Source organism: Lonchura striata, chromosome 24 (genome assembly GCF_050655825.1).
Source record: "Lonchura striata isolate lonStrDom1 chromosome 24, ASM5065582v1, whole genome shotgun sequence".
Classification (NCBI taxonomy): domain Eukaryota; kingdom Metazoa; phylum Chordata; class Aves; order Passeriformes; family Estrildidae; genus Lonchura; species Lonchura striata.
The window spans coordinates 2205405-2229299 of record NC_140726.1 but is presented as its reverse complement, the minus strand read 5'-3'; the positions used below and the strand labels follow the sequence as shown (position 1 = coordinate 2229299).

General features: G+C 51.6%; 2 protein-coding genes and 1 long non-coding RNA gene across 10 annotated transcripts; 2 read left to right on the top strand and 1 right to left on the bottom strand.

Annotated features, from left to right (window-relative positions):
- Positions 1–40: 40 nt before the first annotated feature.
- TIRAP (TIR domain containing adaptor protein) lies at positions 41–5479 on the top strand. 8 transcript variants are annotated; one of them, XM_085560131.1, is made up of 7 exons: positions 41–69; positions 483–607; positions 3122–3205; positions 3676–3776; positions 3955–4009; positions 4283–4885; positions 5026–5479. In XM_085560131.1, exons 5-7 carry the CDS (start codon positions 4003–4005, stop codon positions 5067–5069), a joined length of 654 nt encoding a protein of 217 aa, XP_085416257.1. In that variant the 5' UTR covers positions 41–69; positions 483–607; positions 3122–3205; positions 3676–3776; positions 3955–4002; the 3' UTR covers positions 5070–5479. The 8 variants fall into 8 exon arrangements, with proteins under 8 accessions (XP_085416257.1, XP_085416254.1, XP_085416255.1 ...); XM_085560128.1 differs by having other exon boundaries at positions 41–283; XM_085560129.1 differs by having other exon boundaries at positions 41–334.
- On the bottom strand, positions 603–4285 carry LOC146765455 (uncharacterized). Its single transcript, XR_014949976.1, has 3 exons — positions 4100–4285; positions 2512–2635; positions 603–1501 (listed from the first exon to the last, which is right to left on the bottom strand). It is a non-coding gene; the product is annotated as an uncharacterized LOC146765455 (long non-coding RNA).
- A 129-nt stretch (positions 5480–5608) lies between the features above and the next one.
- DCPS (decapping enzyme, scavenger) lies at positions 5609–23180 on the top strand. Its single transcript, XM_021525756.4, has 6 exons — positions 5609–5792; positions 7185–7353; positions 15193–15338; positions 17826–17939; positions 21802–21912; positions 22719–23180. Exons 1-6 carry the CDS (start codon positions 5631–5633, stop codon positions 22983–22985), a joined length of 969 nt encoding a protein of 322 aa, XP_021381431.2. The 5' UTR covers positions 5609–5630; the 3' UTR covers positions 22986–23180.
- The last annotated feature ends 715 nt before the right edge of the window (positions 23181–23895 follow it).

Below are 23895 nucleotides of genomic sequence, written 5' to 3'. Positions count from 1 at the left end.
GCCCGCGCGGCTATAAAAGGCGCCCGCGCATGCGCGGCGCAGTGGCGGGCTGGGGGCGGCGCCGAGCGGGTCGGTCCGGCCGTCCGTTTGTTTATTTGTTTGTTTGTTTGTTTGTTTGTTTGTTTGCTTGCTTGCTTGTCCGCCCGCCCGCCCGTCCGTGTGTCTGTTTGGCCGGGCCGGGGCCGCGGTGTCCCCGTGCCCCTCTACCCCTCAGCGCCTTCTCCCCCGCCAGCTGCCGTTGCCTGGGTTGGTGTACGTGTGACCGCGTCTCCAGCCCTATGAGGTACATGCGGTGCCTGGGCCTGGACAGCCGCTACGATGATTTCAAGCATAGGTGTGGTGGAATTTGGGTGTACTTAGAGTTTCCCAGGAGAAAAATTACTTTGTGATTTCTGGGTGGTTACGCACTGTTTTGTACTGGCACCGTAAATGAAACATTCGTGGTGTTTTTAGGGATTAAATGAGCTTTATTTTGTCAACAGAACCACCTTTATTTCGCCCTGCCTTGCAGCACCTGGTTGTCACCGTTTCTTAATTCCAGAGGCGATCCTGTAAACCACAGGTTCCGAAACTCCTGCTGCAGGGATTTCAGCGTGTGCTGCTGCTGGTGGGTCAAGGCAGGCTGTGAGCACAGCTGTGCCTGCTTAATTACTCCTTTAATAATGATCATATTATTGCTGAGGTAGGCTGGAGGTTGATCCAGATGGCGCTGCCCCTTGGGGTTTAGGGTTTGTGGGTTCCCGCTGTGGGATGACTCACACAGGCAGGTGACTTGCTCTCCTCTGGGTCCTGTCCTCGGGAGTTGATTTTTGGGGTGGTGGCAGCAGTGCCAGGGCAGGGACTATTGGGAAATGGGTCCTAGTGAGATGAGTGGTGCTGGGGCCCTGACTGGCAGCCTGTGGGTGCCTGTGGGACTCAGTACCACTCAACCTTGTGCTTTTTCCTTTGGGATTTGGCCACCAAGCGGCCAACTGGTGTCCCCTGCTTGGTGGAAAGGCAGGTGAAGGGGTGGGGAAGAGCCCAGTGTCTCTCGGGGAATTCACTGTGCATTTTTGGGCACAATCTGCCCAGGTTCCTCTGGCTCTCAGCAGCGTGTTTGAGGGTGGGCTGGGGGCCCTGCAGGAGGATCCTGCCTGCTCCTGCACCCCCAAGGTGCCTCCCAGGGCTCACAGATGGCCTGGCTTGGGAAATCCTTTGGGATGGGGAGGTGTTTGTGGCAAGGGGTCAAAGCCATCAGGGAGTGCCCCCCATGTCACATGGTTTTGTGCTACTGTGCTCTGGTCTGTCGTTTTGCTGAAGGTGGTGGGTGAGTAGACAAGGAAATACTTGTGGAAGCCACAGCCAGGTGTTAGCATGGCGGGAACATTCAGTGTCCAACAGGAGTTCTTCAAAGACCTGTGAGAACCAGTGGTCGAGTGGTCATTTGGTCCCCAAAAGCCTGACAGGTGCTGGTGGGTGTTGGGGGATCTTCAGCCCTCCTTCCCAGGAGACTCCAAGGTCCCTGGGGGTGAGGAAGCAAACAGTAGTGTGCCAGGCAAGGAGGTGGATTCAGTCCTGGGGCACAGCTGGCTCATGGTGGCATTGATGAAAGGGAGTCTTGACTAGCCCTGGCATGGGGTGTTGAGGTTAACTGGGGTGGGGGGATATTTTTGGGGGTCAGAGGACAGGGACTTTTCCCTGAGGGAAATACTTCCCTTCAGGCCTGGAGGTGGGGTTGTTGTCCCAGTCAGCTTGCAAGCAGGTGGGGGACACTGAGGTGTGTTTTGGGGGCACGTGCAGCAGTCCTGAAATTAAGGTGATGGGCACTGGCATGGACTGCCCTCTCCACGAACACCTTGAGTTAGGTGAGCATGACCAAGTGCCAAGGCCAGGCCTTCAAAGGTCAGTGCTTGGAGCAACCTGGACTACTGGAAGGTGTCCTTGCTCATGGCAGGGACTTTGGAACAAGATGATCTTTAAGGTTCCTTCCAACCCAAAGTATTCTGGGGTTCTGTGATTCTCCCTGCTGGCGTAGAGGTGGGGACCCCACAGTGGGAGCTCTGTGGTACTCTGTACAGTGGGGGTGTGATGGCCACCACTCCAGGGTTAAGAGTGAGGGAGATGCTGACCCAGCTTTGTGCTCTGGTCCACCCTGGGCTCACTCTGGAGATGCTCCCATGTGAATGCCAGGGCCATGCTCTCTGGGGATCCGACGTCAGGGGGCTTTGCTGTTATCCAGGGTGAGGATAACACCTCACCCTGATGGGAGAGGGAGGGACAAATTCAGTACTGGGGCTGAACCCCCAGGCCCCCACCTCCTGTTGTCCCATGAGGTGTGGGTCACCTCCTGGATCACCAGCTTGGCCACAGTGACACTGCAGCAGCAGGTGGAGGGTTTAGTGTCCACTTCAGAGGCCCAGACATTGTCCCCTAGGCAGGGAAGAGATGGGGAAATCTCCTGTGCCAGGAACAGCCTGTCAGGGAGCTGGATGGGCATGTGGGCCCTGGATGGGGGATGGAACCAGGACTCACCTGGAGCTCATCTCTCAGAGGGCATTGAGAAGGAACCACCAGGTATTGGAGGGGTTGAGGATGATGAGGAGATGAAGGCAGCGTCAGTTGTTGGCCACCACCAGCAGCATCACAGGAATGAGACCTGGGGAAGGAGAAATACAGGGAGGATTTTGGGGTGGATAAATGACTTGTTAGGTAAATTTAACTAATAAAATAAGTGTGAGTGGCAAACATGGACCTGTGTGTATTTAGTCAGGAAACCAGAGAGAAAAGCAGATGTGAGGGCTGGGCACTGACACTCAGACAGTGACGGCATGTGGCGGATGTGGGAGGGAGGCCCTTGGCAGGGCTTGGCTTCCCCTCCCCACAGTCCTGGCCCATTTAGCCTGCCTGTGCTTTCACATTCCCCAGCAGAGGCTGGAGCTGGGGGCACCTGGGTGTTCGGGGAGCTCCTCCAGTCTGTCCCTGGGGAGGCAGGTGAGTGGCCCTGCCCTCATTTCCAGCCCAGGGCAGCTTCACTGGGAACTGCTCCTGGATGTGGCAGCTCCAAGGATGGATCAGCCTCGCCCTTCACTGCAGATCCCACGAGACTGCAGAGTGAACGTTCTACCTGTCCCTTTCCACCCAGGTAATCCCAGAAGATCTTTCTTTGCCAAACCCAGGGGCTGATGCATCCCCTTCTCTGCTCCGGTGCCAGACTCCTGCGTTCCAGGTAAGCATCCCTCCAACTTCCCCCCACTGCTCACTGTCCATGCTCATTGCTCCAGTCACACTTGAGCTTTTGGCTGTCACTAAATGGTGACACTTGGGCACTGTGGTTTCCGTGGGTGTGCTGAGGTTTTGTGGGCATTTCCTACAGTCCTGGGCCAGTTTTGGAGTAAGGGAAAGGCTTCAGCATGACTTGGGGCGTTTCATTTCGAAAGGGGTGATACCAGAAGTGGAAAACAGCAGCTGTTTGCCACGTTGCTGTTCCTGGGTGTCTGCAGGGAGTGTCTGGGCTCCCTAAACTGTGCTGGGAGCACAGTGCCGAGGATGGTGTCAGCTGGTGTGAACAGACAGGAATGCCAGGGCAAGGAGCACCAAGGATGCACAGCTCTGGGCATCACCCACCGTGCCTTTGGTCTGCCAGAACCCAGTCCATCCCTGGTGATCCCAGCTCATTTCCACTTCTCCCCTCCACAGGATCTTTTTCCCACTGATGGGGATGAGGGTTTCTCCTCCCCATACTCTCTTGGCCTCGCTTGCTGCAGGTGTGTATCTTCAGTGGAGAGAGCCAGTAACAGGTAAATGTTGCCAGCCCATTTTGGGGAGACAGATGTACTGGGGGTGATTTTGGGGCTTTAAGAGCACCCCGGAGGTGCAGATCCCTGGAACAGACCACACTGAGCTTCTGGGGCTCAGTGAGAGTTGCCATGAAGCAGTTCTTGCTCTCAGTTTATTGTTCCTCTTTTCTGCTCTCAGGAGAGCTGTCCTGCTGGCAGTCAGTGGCTGAGCAGCGTGCTGCCCACTATGGCTGGTGAGTCTGGGAATAAGCCTGGCTCTGTCCCCTCCCTCACACCATCCCCTCCCCAGCAGAACACCAGGGTGCCCATGGGCTGCTCCTCACCATGCCACAGCATTCACGTGTTGGTGGCAGCTCAGTTTCAGGGACCAGGATGGTTTTGGGGGTCAAGGTGAGATCCCACCCTCCCCTTTCCATCTGGGGGAGTCCTGCAGATTGAATGGTGCTGCACTTGGGAAGTCCAGGGGGTGCTGAGCCCCTGAAACTCACTGTGACTTCACTCTGCAGGTTGGTTTAGGCGGCTCCTGCACAAACCCAAGCCCAGCTCAGTGGAAAGCCTCAAGTCCAACCACTCTGCTTCATCCTCGCCTTCCTCCTCCTCATCCTCTGCCAAGAGCTCCAGCTCTTCTGGCACGAGCCTGGACACCAGCTGCATCTCGCTGTCGCCAGTGTCAGTAGTGGACATCAGCGCCTCGGACAGTCCCCGCTGGGACAAGAGCTACGATGTCTGCATCTGCCACAGCGAGGGGGATGTGGAGCTGGTGTTGGAGCTGGTGTCCTACCTGGAGGGCCAGCCTGAGAGCTTCCGTTGCTTCCTGCAGCTGCGGGATGCGGTGGTGGGAAGCGCGGTGGTGACAGAGCTGTGTGACGCCGTGCAGAACAGTCACTGCTGGGTTATGCTCATAACCCCCGGCTTCCTGCAGGACCCCTGGTGCAGGTACCAGATGCACCAGGCCTTGGCTGAGGCTCCCATGGCCAATGGACGCACCATCCCAGTGCTGAAGGACGTGGATCGCAAGGATTATCCCAGGGAACTGCGGAACATCTACTACATCTACATGGCGCTGAAGGAGAAGAGCTTCAGGCAGATCAGAGACACTATCATGCGCTGTGAGTATCCTGTGGGATGCTGGTGAAACGTCAGTCCATTGGGGTGAGGACCATGGGAAGGGACCAGATACCATATGTTTATTTAAAATTGATTTTTAGAGTAATTGTTTGCTAATGGAGCTCATCTGCTGTCCCTGCAGACCTCCAGGAACTGTGCCGGAGCTCCACAAAAAGCATGGAGTAGTGCTGTGAGCAGGCAGATGAATTCCCATGGGCATCATGGAGCTGTCACCGCTGGATCTGGATGTTGCCGTGTCCCATTGGACCTTGAGGTCAAACCTGAGCTGCTCAGACCAGATCTGGGACCAAGGATAGAGAGTTCTCCACGTCCATGATGGACAGCAGAGCAGAGCCCACCACGTCCCGGTGGCCAAAATCTCCTCAGCAGGGACAGGGACATTTGTCACACAAACACTAAGCTCTGGTATTGGGTGGTTCTTGGGGTCATGAGAGCTCTTCACTGCACTGGCATTCTGTCCTGAGGGCTCTGGGACTCCTGCTAAGCTGACAAAGCGCCTGCTGGGCTGCGGGCATAAGAAGATGAGGCAGGCAGTGACGTTGCGACTGCGAAAATGCAGAAGTTTTAAATTTTGACGGTTTTCCGTGTTTTTGTCTCAATCCCCCGCTCGGGCGTTTGTGGGGGAAGGAGCGGCGGGGGCGCGCGACCTCCGAGCCGCCAGGGGGCGCTGCGAGCCGGCGCGCCCCGGGGCGCCGCGCGTGCGCAGTGCGGGGGCGGGCGCGAGCCATGGCGGAGGGCCCGCAGCCGAAGAGGAAGCGGGAGGAGGAGGAGCAGAAGAATGGCGGGGACGCCCCTCAGGGCGCCGCCGCTTTCGCGCTCTCGGACCTGCGGGTGCGGCGCGTCCTGCGGGAGTCGGCGCGGGACAAGACCGTGTTCCTGCACGCGGAGGTAGCGGGCGGTGGGGGGGCGGGGGCGGCCGCCGCCATTTTCCGCGCTGAGGGCGCGGCCCCGCCCCGGCAGCCCCGGGGCGGCCCAGCCGGGCCCGACCCGCTTCTCCAGCCCGGCCCTGCCCGAAACAGGCGGAGCGGGCGGCTGGAGACCTCATCGCAATCCTTTCTTGGCGGTGTGATTTGGTGCTTTTGGATTCCAGCGCGCCGTTCGTGCTTGGTAGCTAAAGTGTCAATGGATTGCAAGCGGCGTGCTGATTCTAGGACTGTAAATAGTACCGCCATTGCAGGAAAATGTGCAGAATTCTTGGGATTCTGCATGGCGAGGGAACCGTGCAGCTGCCTCGGCACCTGTCTCCCGAAGCATCCAAGCAGGAGATGAGGATGGGGAGGTTCCAGGCTGCTTTTATGGTCTGGAGTCGGTGGGCACAGACCTGCTCTGCCTGTGAGCGTGTCAGAAAAATCCACAAGCGCCAGAGGTATATGTTTAAAAGGAAATAGAGGAGTCCTACCACTTTATTCCAGTGCAGGGAGAGAGTCCACTGGGGCACATGCCCGCAGGGTTTTCTGTCTCGAGCTTTTGAAGCCTCCCTTTTATCCTAACTCCCGGCTGTCTGTTGCCCTTCCTTTCCCACTGGCTGAGGTACCAGGAGCCTTCCCAAACCGCCCACCCCATATCCTCCCTTAAACCTGTCATTTTCCCCTCAAAGTTCAGAGGTTCAGGCTTGTGCAGACTCTTGTCTCTTTCAGGAACCAAACTGCCCAAAGTTAATAGAGGCATTAATACACATTTCAAACACCCATAAAATTGTTTGTTAAAGGCATTAGCACACGTCTTCCTTATCAAGCTGACCGGGTTGGGAGCCCCAGGTGGTGTGGTGAGGCCTCACCTGGGTCTTGTACAGACAGGAATGATGCTGGGGGATGTTCCACACCCAGCACCTCCCAAAACCAGCATACTGAGGCCTCTGGATCAGGGGCTGTGGTTCCTTGGAGCAGGGCAGCAGTAAGTGCTCCCTGCCCCAGAACTTGCTCTCTGACTATGATGCAAATCCCCACGCCTGCCTTTCCCTCTTTCTGGGAAGTGTCAGAGATGAAATTGGTGCTATGGGTCAGCAGGAAACCTGGGAGCATCCGGGGAGGTGCAGATGGGCTGAGTCATTGCCCACATCCCCTGCTCCCCCAAAAACCACCTGTGTTCCCTGGTGGGAGCAAATTCTTGCTGTGCTTCTGGGCAGATGTGCTGTTTATTTTTGGATGGGTGTCTGCCCTGCAGGGGGCTTGGTCACGAGGTCTAGGGGGCTGTGAGGTGTCTGCCGTGATCCCTGACCTCAAACTGTCCACCCAGTGCTGGATCTGTGTTTGCTGATGACTTTATCCATTCATATTCCAGAGGACTGGCCTCTCTGGAGAGGGCACAGATGCTGTTGTCATCCTGGAAAAGACTCCTTTCCAGGAGGAGAAGATCCCAGACCTGCTGAAGAAGCCCATGAATGCAGAGCTGCAGATGCACAATGACATTTACTGCACCTTCTACCTGAGCCCTCCCCCAGAGCTGAGTGGTGAGTGCCCTCAGCCCTGCCCAGGGGTCCTGGGTGGGCATCTGGATGGTTCCTGCCCATTCCAGAGGGGAGGATGCAGCGAGATGGGCAGGTGCCACTGCTGGACGTGGATGTGTCACCCTGGTTGGTGACAGCAGCACAGCTGGCCCAGGTGGGGAGGTCAGTGGGTTGTTGCCATGCTGAAGGCAATGTCTCATCCGAGGCTTTGAGTGCTGCCCTGTTTCATCCCCCTTTTCCTATGCTCTGGGCATGTGGCTCGGCTGATGAGGCACTGAATGGCCATTGCTTGATGACCTTGTACATGAAGGTGCAGAAAGGCTCAGGGGTGTGAGGCTCTCTGTGGGTGCTTGTCAGTGCTCTTACTTGGGTGAGAGAGACTTGTCTCCTTCCAGAATGTTTCTCTTGAAACAGTCTGCAGGGCACATGCAGCTGCTTCTCAACCCATGGTGGCATCTTTTATGTCACCTGGTAAGGACAGGCAGCTTGTATTTGGGGGAGGATCTAGGTGCTAGTAACCTCAAGTGCTGAGGCAGAAATCCTCTCCTGAGGGTTTCACAAATCTGTGTGTTATAAAACTCTGTTGATAACCAAATTTGACAAGGACTGATGGGCAGGTTGGGGAGCTGCAGTGGAAGGCTCTCATCCTGTGGAGGGCACTCTGGTCCCAGTGGGAAGGTACCCTGTGGTAATGGTCTTTGGGCACTTCAGTTTAATCACAGAATTCCAGACTGTTTTGGGTTGGAAGGGACCTTAAAGCTTGTCTTGTTCCAGCCCTCTGCCATGGGCAGGGACACCTTCTGCTGTCCCAGGCTGTGCCAAGCCCTGTCCAGCCTGGCACTGGGCACTGCCAGGGATCCAGGGGCTGCCACAGCTGCTCTGGGCACCCTGTGCCAGGGCCTCCCTTCCCAATATCCCATCCCTCCCTGCCTTCTGGCAGTGGGAGCCATTCCCTGTGTCCTGTCCCTCCATCCCTTGTCCTCAGTCTCTCTCCAGCTCTCCTGGAACCCCTTTGGCACTGGTAGGGGCTCTAAACTCTCTCCAGTGCCTTTTCCTCTCCAGGCTGAACACCTCCAGCTCTCCCAGCCTGTCTCCAGAGCAGAGCTGTTCCAATCAGAGCATCTCCTTGGCCTCCTCTGGACTTCCTCCAGTGGCTCTGTGTTCTTCCTGTCCTGAGGGCACCAGAGCTGGAGGCAGCTCTACAAGTGGGGTCTCACCTGAGCAGAGCTGAATCACCTTCCACAGTTAATTCCATGTCAATGCTGGTACATATTTAAATTCCAGAAATGCAGTGGTAAATTCCATGTCAACACTTCCGTAAACACAATAACACCCAAACAGGTTTAATAGTCAAAATTAATCTGAGTGCCTTAAGGTGTTGTTGCTGGGCCAAGTTAAATTTTCAGGATGTTTGATGTGCCTTTCCAAAATGCATTTGTTTTATCTCTGTTCCCATGGTGTAGGAGGGAGCACTGTCTGGATTTGTCAGCTTGAATTGTGCAAAACTTCTTTTCTCCTGTGAAGAACTCAAAATTAAAGGTTTTGTTACAGTGAGTTTCAGTCTGAGGAAAACACCATAACACCACGGGTGTTGTAGGAAGGCTTTAAAGCTTTTTTTTAGCTGAGAAAGCTCCTGCTTGGGTGCCTGCTGTATTCCAGCCCGGCAGGAGTTGCAGTGATTCCCACAAGGTGGCATTGCAAGACTGAAATCCCCTGGGCTGCCTCCAGCTCAGCCCTGTAGGCCTTTGCCTTCCTCACAGCACTTGGCTGCAGCTCTGTGTAACTCCACATTGTTCTCATAACAGAATTCCTTATTTTGTTTAAGGCTTGTGCCAGGTGCAAAACCCCTTCTGCATGTTTGAGTGGGGAAGAAGCCTCTGGCTTTCTACAGCTTTATCTTTTTAATGGCTTTTAAATTTGTCTTTGAAAGGTAAATTTTTGCAGAAATGTTACCCAGTGGTGCATCTTTGCTTCCCATCCCTTTCCTCAGCACTCCTCAACTTGCTCTGGTTGCTGAGCAGCCCCAAGCAGGAGGGGGCTGTAGACCCTGGAGCTGCTGTCCAGGCTCCCCAAGTTGGATTGGAGAGCAAGGGGGCTTCTTCTTTTGAAGCAATTAGCTGGCTGTTTGGTGGGCATATTGCATGAGCTGCTGGTGGGTAGCTGGGCTGGCAGGGAAACAGCCCTGTGTGTCAGGAGGGGAAGGAAATTACCCTTTGGAGCTGAGTCACGGCCCAAAGATGTAATTCACATGAGGAATTCAGCTTAAAAACCTAAACAGGAAGAATTGCCTGTAAAGCTGCAGTCAGGGTTTGACTGACCTGGGATGTCCAGTGATAATGTGGAGACCCAAGGGAGGCCTTGCCCAAGGTCTGTTGGCCCCTTAGTTGCAGGGTTAGAGTTACAGGGTTTTATCTCCTCGTCCTTGGAAGTTTACAGGATACAATAAAATATTTTATAGAAAAGGTCAGACTTTGGCATTAAGCAGTTTCTTGGAACAGTCCTGTGTTGTGTGATGAAGGAGTTGACCTGGGGGATTTCACAGCATCCTGGGCAGCTGAACCCTGCCACACTCAGCCTCTTGCTTCTGAGGTAAGATAGACTTTTAGACAGAGGAAGTGGTGACTGCAGGTAACTCATGCTGATGCTATGAGGAGCTGCCTCCAGAGCTTGTTTCTCTGTGCTCCCAGGTACTTGGGGCTCTTCATTCAGCTGGAAGTAGAGACTTCCTTCACTTTGTCCCCACCTCTGTGTTGGCCAGCAGGACCGGGGAGGTCATTCTTCCCCTGTACCTAGCACTGGTGAGGCTGCACCTTGAGTGCTGTGTCCAGTTCTGGCCCCTCAGTTTGGGAAGGATGTTATGATGCTTGAGCATGTCCGCAGGAGGCAACGAGGCTGGAGAGGGTCTAGGAACACAAACCCTGTGAGGAACAACTGAGGCAGCTGGGGGTGTCTAGCCTGGAGAAAAGGAAACTCAGGGGTGACCTTATCACTCTACAGCTCCTGTAAGGTGGCTGTGCTCAGGTGGAGTTGTTCTCTTTGCCCAGGCAACTGTGAAAGAAGAAGAGGACACAGCCTTAAGCTGTGCCAAGGGAAATTTAGGTTGGATGTTAGGAAGAAGTTTTTCACAGAAAGAGTGATAAAGTTCTGGGATGGCTGCCTGGGGAGGTGGTGGAGTCACCATCCCTGGATGTGTTTAAAACAAGCCTGGAGGTGGCACTGGGTGTCAGGGTTCAGTTGAGGTGTCAGGGCATGAGTTGGACTTGATGATCTTGAAGGTCTCTTCTAACCTGGTGATTCTGTGAAGAGAGTCAGGTGCCCAGTCAAACCAGCACAGGCCTCATGCAATGATGACTTGTTTGTATGGGAAAGGGAGGCCAAAGCATGTTACTTCAGCAAATGTCTCTCTCTGACCTCAGAAGAGACATTTCACTTGGGGAAGATGAATTTCACTCTTAGGAGATTTTTTGGTCTTGGAGCACACTAGTGTGAAGGTAGCACCAGATGAGTCTTGCTCATCTCATTGATTTTACTGCATGTGTCAAGGGAAAATGGGAAATAACATTTGCAGACAAGCCAGTAATGGTCAGAGTTTGTCTGAAGGGCAACCCAAACCCGTGGAGTGAGGAGAGAGGACTTTGTGAATTTGTGGGGAGTAGTGTATCAGAGCTGATGTGACTGTACTGCTACCAAAGGCAGGCATGTGCATCTTATTTTAAGGCCACTTTCTGGATGTTGCCTTGATTTAAGAGGCAGCTTAAGCCTAGGTATGAGAGGAACCCCCAGCCTTGGCTTTCCTCTGCAGGGTGAGCAAGGGCTGATTTTACAGAAAGGGAAACATTTTATGACTACCAAAGGTTGGATTGTAAAAGACAGATGGTTCAATATGCATGTTGCCTGATAACATCTAATTCTTCACACCCATTTGCCAAGGACAGCTTGATATGTTTGTGGCAAAAAGCAGCCTCTTCATGTCTGGCTGCTGTGGGACTGTCTCCAAAGCTGTGCTGGTATGATTTAAGGACTTTTACCAGTTCTCTAAGGAGCCTTTGCTCCCTGGCTGCAGGCCAAAGCTTCTTATATTTTTGTCTTAAGATAAAAACATAATAAAACAAGCACAACAGGAGAAGCTCTGGCTCCATTGCTCCAACATGGGGTGGAGAAATTGTGGGAAAAATGGGAGAGGGTGGAAGGAAAGTTTTCAGTATGCAGGAAGTAATCCACGTCCCAAAAAGAGTCTGGTTTCAGGCAGTGAGGAGCTGGAGAAACTTGCAGGAGCTGCAGTGGGAAGGCTGGTTTTTCTCCCTGTGTCTCCATGCTTTGGCTGCCTCTCGGGTTTGCCCAGCCAAGGAAACTTCTTGCATTTACACTTAAAAAGCTTGAGGCTGAAGCTGTGGGAGCATGTGGGGTGGTTTGGAGGATGGTGGGAGGTGCCATTGTGTTTTGCAGGGGTGGTAAACTGCAGCTTTTTTCTTTGCAGTGCCTGTTGCAGCTAAAGTCCACTGAGCCCCCTAAGTCCTCCTGGCTTGAGCCCCAGGGGCCAGGCAGCCTTAGCTGAGTCCCTGGCAGCATGCTTGGCTTGCCCTGGCATGTGCTGGCCTTGGAAATGGTGAGCTCTTGCAGGTTTTTTCCTTTGCAGCTTTAATTCATTCACCAAAAAGTGCCTCAGCTGTTTGGGACAAACCATGGGCACACCTGGCTGGGGCTGGGTTGGAATCCAGTGTTCTGTGTGACTCTTCTGCAGCTGTGATCATAAAACCAAATCGAGACTGTTCATGCAGAAGGGGAGGTTGTGTGTTTACTATATTTACTTAGGGCATAAAGGGCTGCATCCAAAGTGCTGTCTTCCCACCTGGTGGTGAGAAGACAGCTCAGAGCTGGGTGCAGCAAGAAAGAGGGAAAAAAGCCTGCAAGAGCTCAAATTGACTTGCCTGTTGTTCCCCTGCCTTGGCACCTTCCTGCACCTGATGGTGAGGTTGATTAGGGAGCTTATAAATGAAAGCTCCACTTCCTATTAGTGAAGAGAGGAAAAAGCACCTCTGCTTTTTTGAATAGGTTGCCTGCCCTGTGTGCTTCTTGTGGCTTCCTGGCAGGGTTACATCTGTCTAAAACAGGCTGGCAGTAGTGTTAATGCTGCAGTGGGGCGGGAGAAGAGAGTGCAAGGCCTCTCCTCACTGATGTGTGGAGCTGGAGGGGGATTTTGGCAGACCTGGGAACAGAAGGGGATGAGGCATTGTTAGTGAGCTTGGTGTGCCCTTTCCTACACCTGCATGAGCTCTCTCTGCTCATACTTTGTCTTCTCCTCCTGACAGCAGCTGCATCCAGCCCTTTTACCCTTAAGTTCCCCAATGGTGTTCTGATTTTTCCTTTTGTCTTGGGTTGTGCCTTCCTGTCTTACTTTTAGCAGGAGAGGGGAGAATTGTTTGCCTGGTCAGTCTGAGCCTCCTTTTCTCTTGGGCAGTTTCTGAGCACTGTGGTGATTCCTCTCAAATGCGTGTTGTAGAGTGGCCAGCCTGGGCAATTGTTCTCTACCTCCTGCTCATCCAGGTTCCTTCAATTAAACCTCCTGGCTTTTTATAACCTCCAGTTAGTCGATGGTCAGTCCTGTCTTCCAGAATAAACCACAGTGCTCTGTGGTGGCCCCGGGCCGGCGTTCAGGAACAGGCTGGCTGATGTGACTCAGATGTGAGCAGAGACAATCCCCGATGCTCCAGCCAGCTTAGAAACCCACATCACGTGTCCAGCGGTTCCCTACCCCCGTTTCCAGGCCAGGGCAGGTTTTGGGTGCCCCACGGCCTACGTGCTGCTCCGGTGCACATGGAGCTGCCAGGAGCAGACTTAGAAACCGGAGTGTGGCTGTGTGCCAGCACTGGAAAGATCTCAGGACGAGCCTGGTCTCGCTGTGGATGTTTCCTGCAGCCGAGCCCAGGCTCAGCTGTGACTTGGCATCCTGTGTGCAGCTCCTAAGGACTGTCAGGCTCTGAGCAGGTATCAAACAGCCTCTCTGGCTGCAGTGATTGATGCTAATTAGCATTGCTGGGGCATTTTGGGGTTGATGAGACCTTTAGAAGGGGAATAATCATAAGTGAACCACAGCCTTTCCCTTGCCTTCTCTTCCAAACATCTGCTCAGCTGCAGCTGCACATTGAGTTCTATGATCTCTCATTTAAAGCACCCTGAGCTCTCTCTGCACCATGAACAGCCGCCCCCAAGTTGGGGAGGTGCCAGAGAAGCCATTATGGGTCCCCTGCACCCCCACGCACTGTGGTTATCACCACCCAGCACTGAGGGGCTTCTACTGTAGTTCTTGCTCTATTTTTGGGGTATAAAATCAAATTGTGAAAGTTTCAGCCTGAGGCTGGCTGTGGTATTTTATCTTTAGCCTTTTTTGTTTTCTCCCCAGTGCTTTGCTGATCTTTTTAAGTGAGGAGAGCTACAGCCTTGTCTTTTTTCCTTTGGTATTACATCATCCTGCTAGAAGTGCTAATTGGGTCCTGGAAAACAACCTTGTTTGAACATGTGTGTGGTGGGAATCAGACCAGACTGCCCTTGTGGTTTGCATTTTCATATTTCATGTTACCAGCATTTTCCTGTGGATTTCATTAAGCTGGGTTTGGCATGGAATGAAAAGGCAGAGTCTCTCAGATTGTGCAGTGCTGACCTTAAAAAAACAGAAAGCAGAAAACTAAAAAAGACTCAAACCACTCTAAATCCTGGCTCTGGGAACAAATAGGTGTTTATATTCGGTGTCTAGCTAGCCTGTATATGTACTCAAGTACAACTTTGGTTCCCTGCTGTGTGTGCAGCCCGTGGGTTTCTGTGGCAGACGCTGGGCACAGACTGCAGCGTTCACAGTACCTCAGTCAGTCTGCCTGGGGTTTGCCCAGGCTCGTGGGACTTTTGACTTTTCTCCTTCATGCACTGAAGTTTATAGCAGCTCTGTGTCAGCTGGGAAGGCAGAGACACTCCTCTGCCCTTGGAACTTTGTATCACAAAAGCAGCCTGCCTTTGTGACAAGCTCTGTATCACACATCCAATCCTGGCCAAAGACGGATGTTTGCCGTGTGTTTTGGCCCTGTGTGTGTGTAGGGTGTACTGCTACTGATATCAGAGCTACCAGGTTGACAAGGTGAGCATTTGCATCCTGTTCAGTGTCACAGAAATGCAGCAAAGTTCCAATCTTGAGGCAAACAGAAAATCTTTTCTTTTTGCCAGGGTAAATACTGAAGTGCGTTTTGTGAGCAAAGAGTCACTCAGCGCTCTTCCCTTGGCTCATCGTGAGCTGTGTTGACTTATCAGCTCATGTTGTTTGCTTTGAATCTCTCCCTGTGCCTTTGACTTCTTTGCCTCCTGTACTTGGGGCTCGAGGCCAAGCGCTCTGACTGAGCTCTGGGAAGAAGCTATTCCTTGGAGTTCATCTGGGTTTGTGGTTGGATGAAGTTGCTGGGTGCGTCCTGTGAGCTTTGAATTTAAGTATGAAGATGTGTCTCTGTCCCCAGGGTGGTGTTTCTGTCCTGGTTGTTGACTGCACATAAACACTGCCCTGGGAGCCCCATCTCTGCCCCGATGCTGCTAATAGGTGTGAAAGAACAAGTGTGGAAAAACTCAGACAGCAGAGTCCTCCACCTGAACTGGAAAGCCCTGGCGGTGCCCTTGGCTTTTTCTTCCTCCAGAAAAGCAGCAGCTGTGCAGGAGGTTAAAGCACTTGTTTGCTTTCCATGTCCATTCTCCCTCACCCTCTCTTCAAAATGTCTTAATGTGGCATTTTTTGGAAGGGAAAACAGATTTGTTGGGGACTGAAGGAAGCAATGTGGTTGGTAACTTGGTCAATGTGTTTGTTCCTAGAGATCAAAGCCACAGTGGTGTACCCTGCCACGGAGAAACACATCCAGAAATATCTCCGTCAGGAAGTGCACCTCATTCGTGAAACCTGGGAGGATTACAAGAACATAACCCTGCCCTTCGTCCAGTCCCAGAGCTTCAGCATCCAGGTATGGGTACCATGCCCTCTCCTGCAGACACACATGCCTTTGGTCTCCTCTGTCAAAATGCTGCTGTCAGAAGGCTTCTCTGAAGCCCAGGCTGGAGAGCTGGGAGTGTTCTGCCTCATCTCCCTGTTGGTTGCATTGTCAGCTCCATAGTGCTGTCCCCTCTTATTTGGTTGGCTGGGACATCCTTTTCCATCTTTGCAGAAAATTGTTTGCTTGGAGCTGGAATTCAAGTTGCCTTTCCCAAGGTTTCTGGAGAAACGCTGAGTCTTTTTCTCCTTTCCAAAGTTCGGTTCCTGGGCGTTGGTCACTGGGCTTCTTAGGAGTCTCTGGGTAGTTGTAGAAATGGAAAGGCACAGATTGTGCTTGGATTCCTGCATCACAGCTCACTCCTCCTGCCATTCAGCCCCTCAGTCTGTATTCCATGTGGTGAAACTGTTACTTTTAGCGTGCTACTTGCCCCAGTCAACCCCATCTTTTTCCTTGGCTTTATCCTTTTTGAGTGTTCATCTTCCTGTATTTCTCCTTTAGAGACCAAAGGAATACATATCTGTAGGAATCAGCTCATGCCAGCCTTTGCAGAAGAGGGAATAAACTAAATCCTGGGGCTGCTGAGGCTCTCCATTAAAAACAACTCCCCACAACTAACCAGGAGCCTTGGATGCTCCCCTCTGCCTTCCCCCATCTTCCCTGCTGCCTTAGACTGCAACCTTTATTAGCTGGAGAAAGGCAAGTGTGGGTTTCTTCCAGGCCACAGCCTTCATGGAATATTTTCTCTGTGCTTTTGCTCCCAAATTTCTTTCGTTTTCTGGTGTAGCAGCTGCCTTCAGGAATTGCTTGAGCTCTCACTCTGCCTCTTGTGAGCTGATTTCAGTACATGGAAACATGTTCCTGGTGACCATCAGGAGCATCTGCTGAGAAATCATGCTCAGTCCTTGACCTCTGGGATTTAATAATGCTGTTCCTTGTCTTTATCCAACTGGTTTTGCCAAGTGGAAGGGAAAATGTGAGGGGTGACAGAAATACCAGGGGACTACAGAGGTGTCTGTGTTTCCTGCTGGAAGATACAAAGTGTGGATGCTTTCAGGATAATGGTTTTATTGTGGTGCTAGTCTCTGGACATGTGTTCTGCTTGCTGGGAGCAGCAGGAGCAGTCAGCCAAGGACCTGCCCGTCATGAGGCAGCCTTGGGTTTAAAATTCAGCTCATCTGATCAGTGAACTTATTTAGGACACTGATAGTTTGGCACTTGTGATCAGAGCGGGCTTAAAAACCTCAACAAAAGGCAAATGTCCATTTTCTGCTGAGCTTCCCTCTGAACTTCCCTCCTGGGGTTATGGAGCAGAGTGAGCTTGTGCTGTGTTTTTGAGAATCACCTGAAGAATCTAATCTCTAAGATGATGCTAAGAAGAAAGGAGAGCAATTTAAGCCAAAAATCCCAGATCAAGGGATGAGAAGTAGTTTTTTCCCTCCAGATGTATTCAGGTCAGTTTGCAACAATCCAGAGTGTTTATTAGATTAATGAAACTCTTGATGGATTTCCCTCAAAGTGTCTGGTGTGCACAGCACTGCCAGCCCAGCTCATTTGGTGTATTTGTGAAACTGGCTGCACCTTCCCTACCCACCTGAAGCAGCCAGAATATTTCAGACCTATATTTGGTGAGGAAAAGGATGTTTCCAAACATTTTCAACTTCAAGCTTTAGCAATTCCCTGCTGGCTTGTGTTACCACCTTCCAGGGACCTGGCTGAGGACTCTCTTACCAGTCCAGTGCTTAAGCTAGAGCATAACATGCATTTTGGAAGTGTAAAGAAGGATGCTGGAGGTGGCTGAGGCAGGGAGAGCAAAGATGCTTTTCTCTCCTGGTATCTTCCATTTCCATAACTCTTCTCTGAATGGTGCTTTGCCTTGCAGGAGGAGCACGGGGGGATAACCAGAGCAGGGATTACAGGCAGGCTGGAGGCTGGAACCTTAAGTATGGAAGAAGAAGAGTGGTGAGCTGTTTTCTAATCAGCCAGAGAGCCAAGAGACATGCATTGCCCAAAAAAACCCACAGGCCTTTTGTATCCTTGCAGAGAGCTGCCAGCAGCCAGAGCCACATCCAACTCTGCTCCTTCCTCTTTGAACAGGGAACAGAGTCAGCCAAGTTCCCTTCCCAGACCTGATTGTAAAGATTTTGCTGCAGCTTGGGGGATAAAAAAGATGTAAACAGCCCCGTAGTGCAGCAGGAGGTGTGTGCTGAACCCCACAAGACCTGGGTTCGACTGCTTTTTACCGAAGTGCTCAGAATATTCTGGAGTCTATTGGTTGATTAAGTGTTTTATGGCTAATTAATTATAAATTATTTGGTCATTTAAAATAAAATTGGTGGATTTTTTAATATATTCAAGTTGCAGAGAATATGCAGTAATCCATGAGCTAGGGCTAAATGTGCCTGAGGTGTTGTTTTTTTAATTCTCTGCTGATTAATAAAACACATATTTCTCTTTCAGTGGGTGTATAATATCCTGGAGAAGAAAGCTGAGGCTGATCGAATCGTCCATGAAAACCCAGATCCTTCCAATGGCTTTGTTCTGGTTCCAGATTTGAAGTGGAATCAAAACCAGGTCAGTTTGCTTCTCTAATGCTGCCTGTCTGAACGTAATCCAGAGGAAATGTCCACTTTCAGACTACTAAGAGCACCATGAGAGAGTCTGAGTAGGTTTCTGTGCACACTGTTGTTAGTGATGCCATTGCCAGGGCCTTTCAGCACAAGCTCATTAGGGATGCTGCAGACCCAGGCTGTTCTCTCTGCTCCTGAGATGTATTTATTAGCTTCACTTTCACTTGTCCATACCAGCCCAAATGTTGTCAGGATGTGTTTGAACCAAAATCCTTTGTATTTGTTCTGCTGAACTTGTCTGCTCTTTTGTTTTGTTGTTTTTTTTTTGCCCAAACCTTGACTTGAGGTGCAAACAGGCAGCTGTATTGTCCTTTGGTTGCTGCAATTAACTCTCCTTAACAGTGTTAAACGGGTGGTTCTTGGCTGATGAGCAGCTGCTTTACCCTTTGTGGGAGTGGCCGCTTGGTGAAAGTGATTTTTAAGACCACGTTGTAATTCTAAATTGAGAATTATCCCTTGGGTTCTGGCTCCCTTTCTTGCTTTAAATTTGGGGAGGTGAAACTCCATACACACACCCCTCCCTTGAAGTTGGTGTCATCAAAAAAAGTTCCCATCGTGTTTCTGATCCTCATATGCCTCTGCACGGGGCATGTGGTGAGAGTTGCTGTATGATTAAGACTTAGAAATGGAAATTAAAACTCAAAAAATGGGAACACAAGGCAGCTGGTGGGCAACTCCATCCTGTGTGTCTGTGCAAGGAGCAAATGTTGTGGTGCAGAGCTGAGTTGTCCTGGGGAGTCCCTGCAGGGCAGTGTCTGATCCCTGTGAATTCCTTGTACATCACTTACTCCAAAAATTCCCTGTCAAGTGGTGATGGGCTAACTAAGCTCGAATTTCCACTTGGTCACCAGAGGCACACCCTTCTTCCTGATGAGATTTTGCAGCACAGGGGATACATGTCCAGCTTGTAGGATGTGTCCTGTTCAGTGCCCTACCAGTGGAGCAATATTTAGGGATCCTAAAATATGCAGCATGTTTTCCCTTTCCAGGCTGTGAGCAGAGCCTCGGTGGATATCCTTGTGTGCTAAACCAAGCTTTGCTACTCGCATCAGGATTGGGCTAAAATCATAGAAGGGCTAAAATTTGTGCTTTGGGTTTCTCCAGAAACCTGCTGCAGCCACAGCTCCCAGCTGGTGTGGTCAGGGAGTGCCTCAGTGGTAGGATTTGTCCTTAGGGGAGGCTTCCCTGTGTTCCTATTGCCTCTGGAGTGCTGAACAGGATCTTCGGGACTTCTGCACAGCTGCTGGGCTGCTGTGTGCACCCCAGTCATCCCTGGAGCTATCCAGGCCCTTTGCACTGCTGATCTCTTCCCAGGCAGGCAAGACAGCATCCAGGTTGCCTTTGAGCCAAGGAATTCCTTCTTGGCTGTGGGTGGCACTGAGCCAGAGCTGATCCTGACAGCCCTGGGGCGGCCAGGGAGCACCAGTTCCTTCTGCCACATCCCACCTGACAGGCAGGGCTGCTGAATGAAATCAGGGAGGTGAGAATGCAGCTCCCAGCAGGATTCTCTGAGCCCTCCCTCAGAAGTCCTTTCAGCAGTGTGGCCTCACTCCTTTAGTCCCTGGCCCACAGATCCTATTAATTCACCTGCAGTTATTTCAGACTGCTGGATGAGGGGGAAAATTCCCTTTAGCACTGTGATATCTGCTGGCCTCAGCCTTCTGGGTGCTGCTGCCCAACCATCATAATGGTTTGAATTGGTTTCTTGGGCTGTTTTTAAAACTTTTTTTTGGTCTGGTTTTTTTCTTTCACATCTTTTGAGTTGGTTTCAAATCTGCAGGAGTCCTGAGGCGTTGCCTGAAGTGATGCCTGGCATGACATCATTGCAGGCCTTTTTAGCAACAGGCTTATTTGTTTCAAACAGCAACATGCAGATGTTGTTCTAAGGAGAAGAGCTGTTTGCTTATCCTCTCACCAGCCAGCCTGGAGCCAAAGAGCACAAGCTGCTACACCATCTTTTTCTGGAGCTGTGCAGGGGAATCAAATGGAACCCTGAGCATGGCTGTGGTGGCTGGGTACAGGAACAGCTCTGTGCTTCAAGAGCTTTGTGAAGGGTCCTGAGAGCATCCTCTGAGACAAGCATCTATCTCCAAAGAGCTGCATTGGGTTTCTCACAGCCCTGAAGAGATCTTCTGGATCTCAAATACCCAAACCCTTTGCTTTCCAGTGTTTAAATTATACAGCCACTAACTGAACTGGAGGAGACTGGGATTTATTTTTTTTTTTTACGTGTAATGATCTGCAACTTTGTGTCATGTTAAACACTGAATGTGCTGAGTGCTTCAAGGGGATGCCAAAAATTTGTCTGAGAGCTGCTCAAGGGACATAATTTAACTGCCCTGGGTTTGTGGAGTGACCAATTAGGTATTGAAAATTGTTATTTATAGAACTGATGGGATTCACAAGTGGCTAGCTGTTTGCACAGTGGAAAAGTAGTGAGCTTATCACGAGGGGAGTTACCAGTTTCAGTTTTAGTCCTGTGGCTTGTTGCAGTCTGCAGTGGTGGTGGACGCAACCTTCCCTGAGAGCAGCAGGCAGGAGCTACAAGAGCACCAACACACACACCAACACACACACACACACACACACACACACACACACACACAGAGAGCAGCTCGGTGGGAAGGCACGGGAGGCTCCAGGCATGGAGCTCCAGCACCCTGAAGGGGTCCAGGGGTCAAAGACAAAGGAGAGTCCAGGGTATAAATACAGGGAAAGAGGGGACAGAGAAGCATCAGGGATCCAATGGTCTTGAGGGCACAGGGGAGGTGCACAGGGAAGGGCCTATGTGGGAATGCCAGGGTGGATGGGCAGGGTTACATAAACCAGTGGGGTAACAGAGAAGGGAGAACTTACTAGAACATGAACATATAAGGGTAAAAGGGGTAGGGAAGGCCACCAGGCCAGTGGGGAGGACAGAACTGATAGAAATGAACTTAGTGCTGCAGAATACCGTGATGGAAGCTTCTTTCCTCACCCTGAGCTCTGAGGAATGCCCAGAGCCTAAGGTGCATCTCTCCAGGGCATTGCTGTTGCTTTTCCCCCTGTAGGCTCATAGGCCTCGACAGTGGTTCATTGTAGAGGTTCATCTGAGCAGGCTGCAGCTCAGCTGTCACTGAGAAATCTGGGGTGTGCATGGGGGGTGTTGGCAAGTGCTTAGTGACTCCAGATATCTGGGTGGGTGCCAGCACCTGGTCTCCAGCCTCCAGTCATACAGACAAAGCCTTTTTGAGTTGCTCAGGAAGATGTGAAGGTGGGAAGGGCAGCACAATGCTCAGAGTGTGAGAGGGCTGGTCACTCCATCTGCCTGTAAAGCTGAGAAGGTATTTGTGATCCCACTGTTTATGGGCTGGGATGAGGCTGTTCTCTTCTACTCATTTCTGGACAAAACCCAGTTTCACAGAAATAGTGCTTTGAGGTGCAGTGGGATTGTGGGTGAGCTCATCCCATACTGGGAGATTCAGCCCCATATGAGTGTTGAGGACAAGTATCCCGGTATGACACAGGAATCCCTTTATAACACAAAAATCCCCGTGTAACACAAATATCCCTGCATGACACAAGAATCCCTGTTTGGCACAAGTAATCCTGTGTAGCACAAATAACCCTGTGTAACACAAGTACCCCTGTGTAGCAGAAATGTCCCTGTATGGCACAAGTATCCCTGTGCAGCACAAATATCCCCGTATGGCACCAGGATCCCTATGTAACAGCCTGAGAAGCTGTGAATGGCATGTTAGGTCCAAAGCAGGGCTGCCTCCATGTGCTGTTTCTGTCCCCTCCATGCCCACCCTGTGTCTCTGCAGCTGGATGACCTGTACCTGATCGCCCTCGTGCACCGCCGGGAGATCAAGTCTCTGCGGGACCTCACGGCCGAGCACCTCCCGCTGCTGAGGAACGTCCTGCAGGAAGGGAAGGTGAGTGTGAGCCTGGTCCCACGCTGCTGTCCTGGCCAGGGAGAGCTCAGCTGCCTCTGCAAAGGCACTCCCTGGGTTTTCTGGCACAGTATCTCCCTGGGGACTGCTCCTCAGGACATGAGTCATGAAACAAGGCTGTGTTGCCATGTCTGCCTGGACAGCCTGGCTCCTGCTCTCCATCAGCACCTTCCCCAGATCATGCCACATCCAGGTGCTGTAGGAATGCTCTGTACTTCCCGTTAGCATTGAGCTCTTCATATTAATAACCCTGTCCCAATCCCTTGCCTGTTCTCACTGGTTGATGTGTTTTTTCCACAGGGTGTGTTTGGGAGATGGTTGTGCAGTAGCTTCTCTTTCCTTTGCTGTGTTAGAATTTGGAAAGTAATTGCACTAGGGAAGGTGGGAGATTAATTAAGAGATTAGCCAGGGGATTGCAGCGAGCAGAGCCGGCATGCCGGAATTTGCCATTGCTGTTCATAGCTTTAATTACACTGGCTGGTAACGGATCCCTGTTACTTTTCCAATTAGTTGGGGCGATAAGGGTGAAAGGGAAAACGATAGGGGTGGATAGCACATCCCATCATGGAGAGTTAAAAGTGGGGCAGCTGGAGGTCTCGCTCTTTTCCTGCAGAGGCTGAAATGGAGGATGGAGAAGAGTTCTGTCCTTCCAAACGTCCCCCTTTCCCTTGCTGTGAGGAAGCTGAACTCCTTTTTACCTCTCTCTACACCTTTCCTGCCATCCAGGGGTGCTCTTTCCCATCCATTCCAAGGTTTTGCCATAGCTGAGCCCTGTTTCCCCTCTGCAGGAGGCCATAGTGAAGCGCTTTGGCGTGCCCGGCTCCCAGCTGCGGATCTACCTGCACTACCAGCCCTCCTACCACCACCTGCACGTGCATTTCACTGCCCTGGGCTACGACGCGCCGGGCAGCTCCGTGGAGAGAGCCCATCTCCTGACCGACGTCATCGACAACCTGGCCATGGACTCCATGTACTACCAGAAACGGGCTCTGACCTTCCCCCTGCGGGCTGATGAACCCCTCTTTAAGAAGTTCCAGGAGGCAGGAAAAGTGTGAGGAGGCAGAGGTGCTTTTGTATAATTTTTTAAAAAATAAATACCCATTCTTGGGCGTTTTTTTAAGGTTGTGTTCCTTTTATGTTTTTAAACTCTTTTTGTACAAGGTGGGGCTGATGATCCTTTGCTATGGAAACCATGTTGTCTGTTCAAGTCTATTAAAACAGTGTTTGAATAAACTCCTTTGGGTGTGCTGGATTTGACCTCTCAGACTGGGCACCTGTGGGATGCTGTGAGCAGAGGGGTTTGGGTGGGAGTGTATGGTGTGTATCCATCTCTTCCACCTGTCCCCAGATGTCAGCCCAAATAGGGTAACAGGTGGATGGATAGGCCCAAAAAACCCTGCTAATCCTCAAAGCTTCACGTGTTTCTTTCCTACAGATTTACCCCTGGGAGTTAAGACTGTGCTTTCCCTGAGCAGGGAGGGGTGCCTTGCTCCAAAGAACTCCGTGACTAACCCGAGTCCTCACCCTTCCTGTCTGGCTGTGTGGAGACAAGTGCTGTGTGCTGCCTGATCCCCAGCCTGAGAACCATCACCCCTCTGCTGCTCCTTAGTCATCTGTGTCTGAAACAGCCTCGTGTGCAGGGCAGCCCCTTTCTGACAGAGGCTGCTTAAGGGTCTGCAAGGATTATGGGTTAAAGCCCCTCAGAAATAAATAGTGGTGCGCTTCCTCCTGCTAAGGTGGTGGCAGGAAGGGAGAGTGTCAAGAGTTGGATTCAGTGATTCATTTTGGTGAAAGGCCTGACTTTTCTTTATGCAGGGAGCTTCCTTGGCCACCTAGCCATTGGCTTCCTGGCAGCTTCTCCACTGAGCACCAACCTTTGAAAACTTCATGAGTTCTTGGTGCCAAAAAGGGCTCTGGTTTCTGGTTGTAACCAGGGATGTAATTGCAGGAATCATCTCGCTGCTA

Excerpts from the sequence above, each read along its gene's own strand:
- TIRAP (XM_085560134.1), top strand. Across the intron at positions 4,886-5,025 it reads CAGAGACACTATCATGCGCT|ACCTCCAGGAACTGTGCCGG; the intron begins GTGAGTATCCTG and ends CTGTCCCTGCAG.
- DCPS (XM_021525756.4), top strand. The coding sequence starts at position 5,631 with ATGGCGGAGGGCCCGCAGCCGAAGAGGAAGCGGGAGGAGGAGGAGCAG. Across the intron at positions 5,793-7,184 it reads CCGTGTTCCTGCACGCGGAG|AGGACTGGCCTCTCTGGAGA; the intron begins GTAGCGGGCGGT and ends TTCATATTCCAG. Across the intron at positions 15,339-17,825 it reads CCCAGAGCTTCAGCATCCAG|TGGGTGTATAATATCCTGGA; the intron begins GTATGGGTACCA and ends TTTCTCTTTCAG.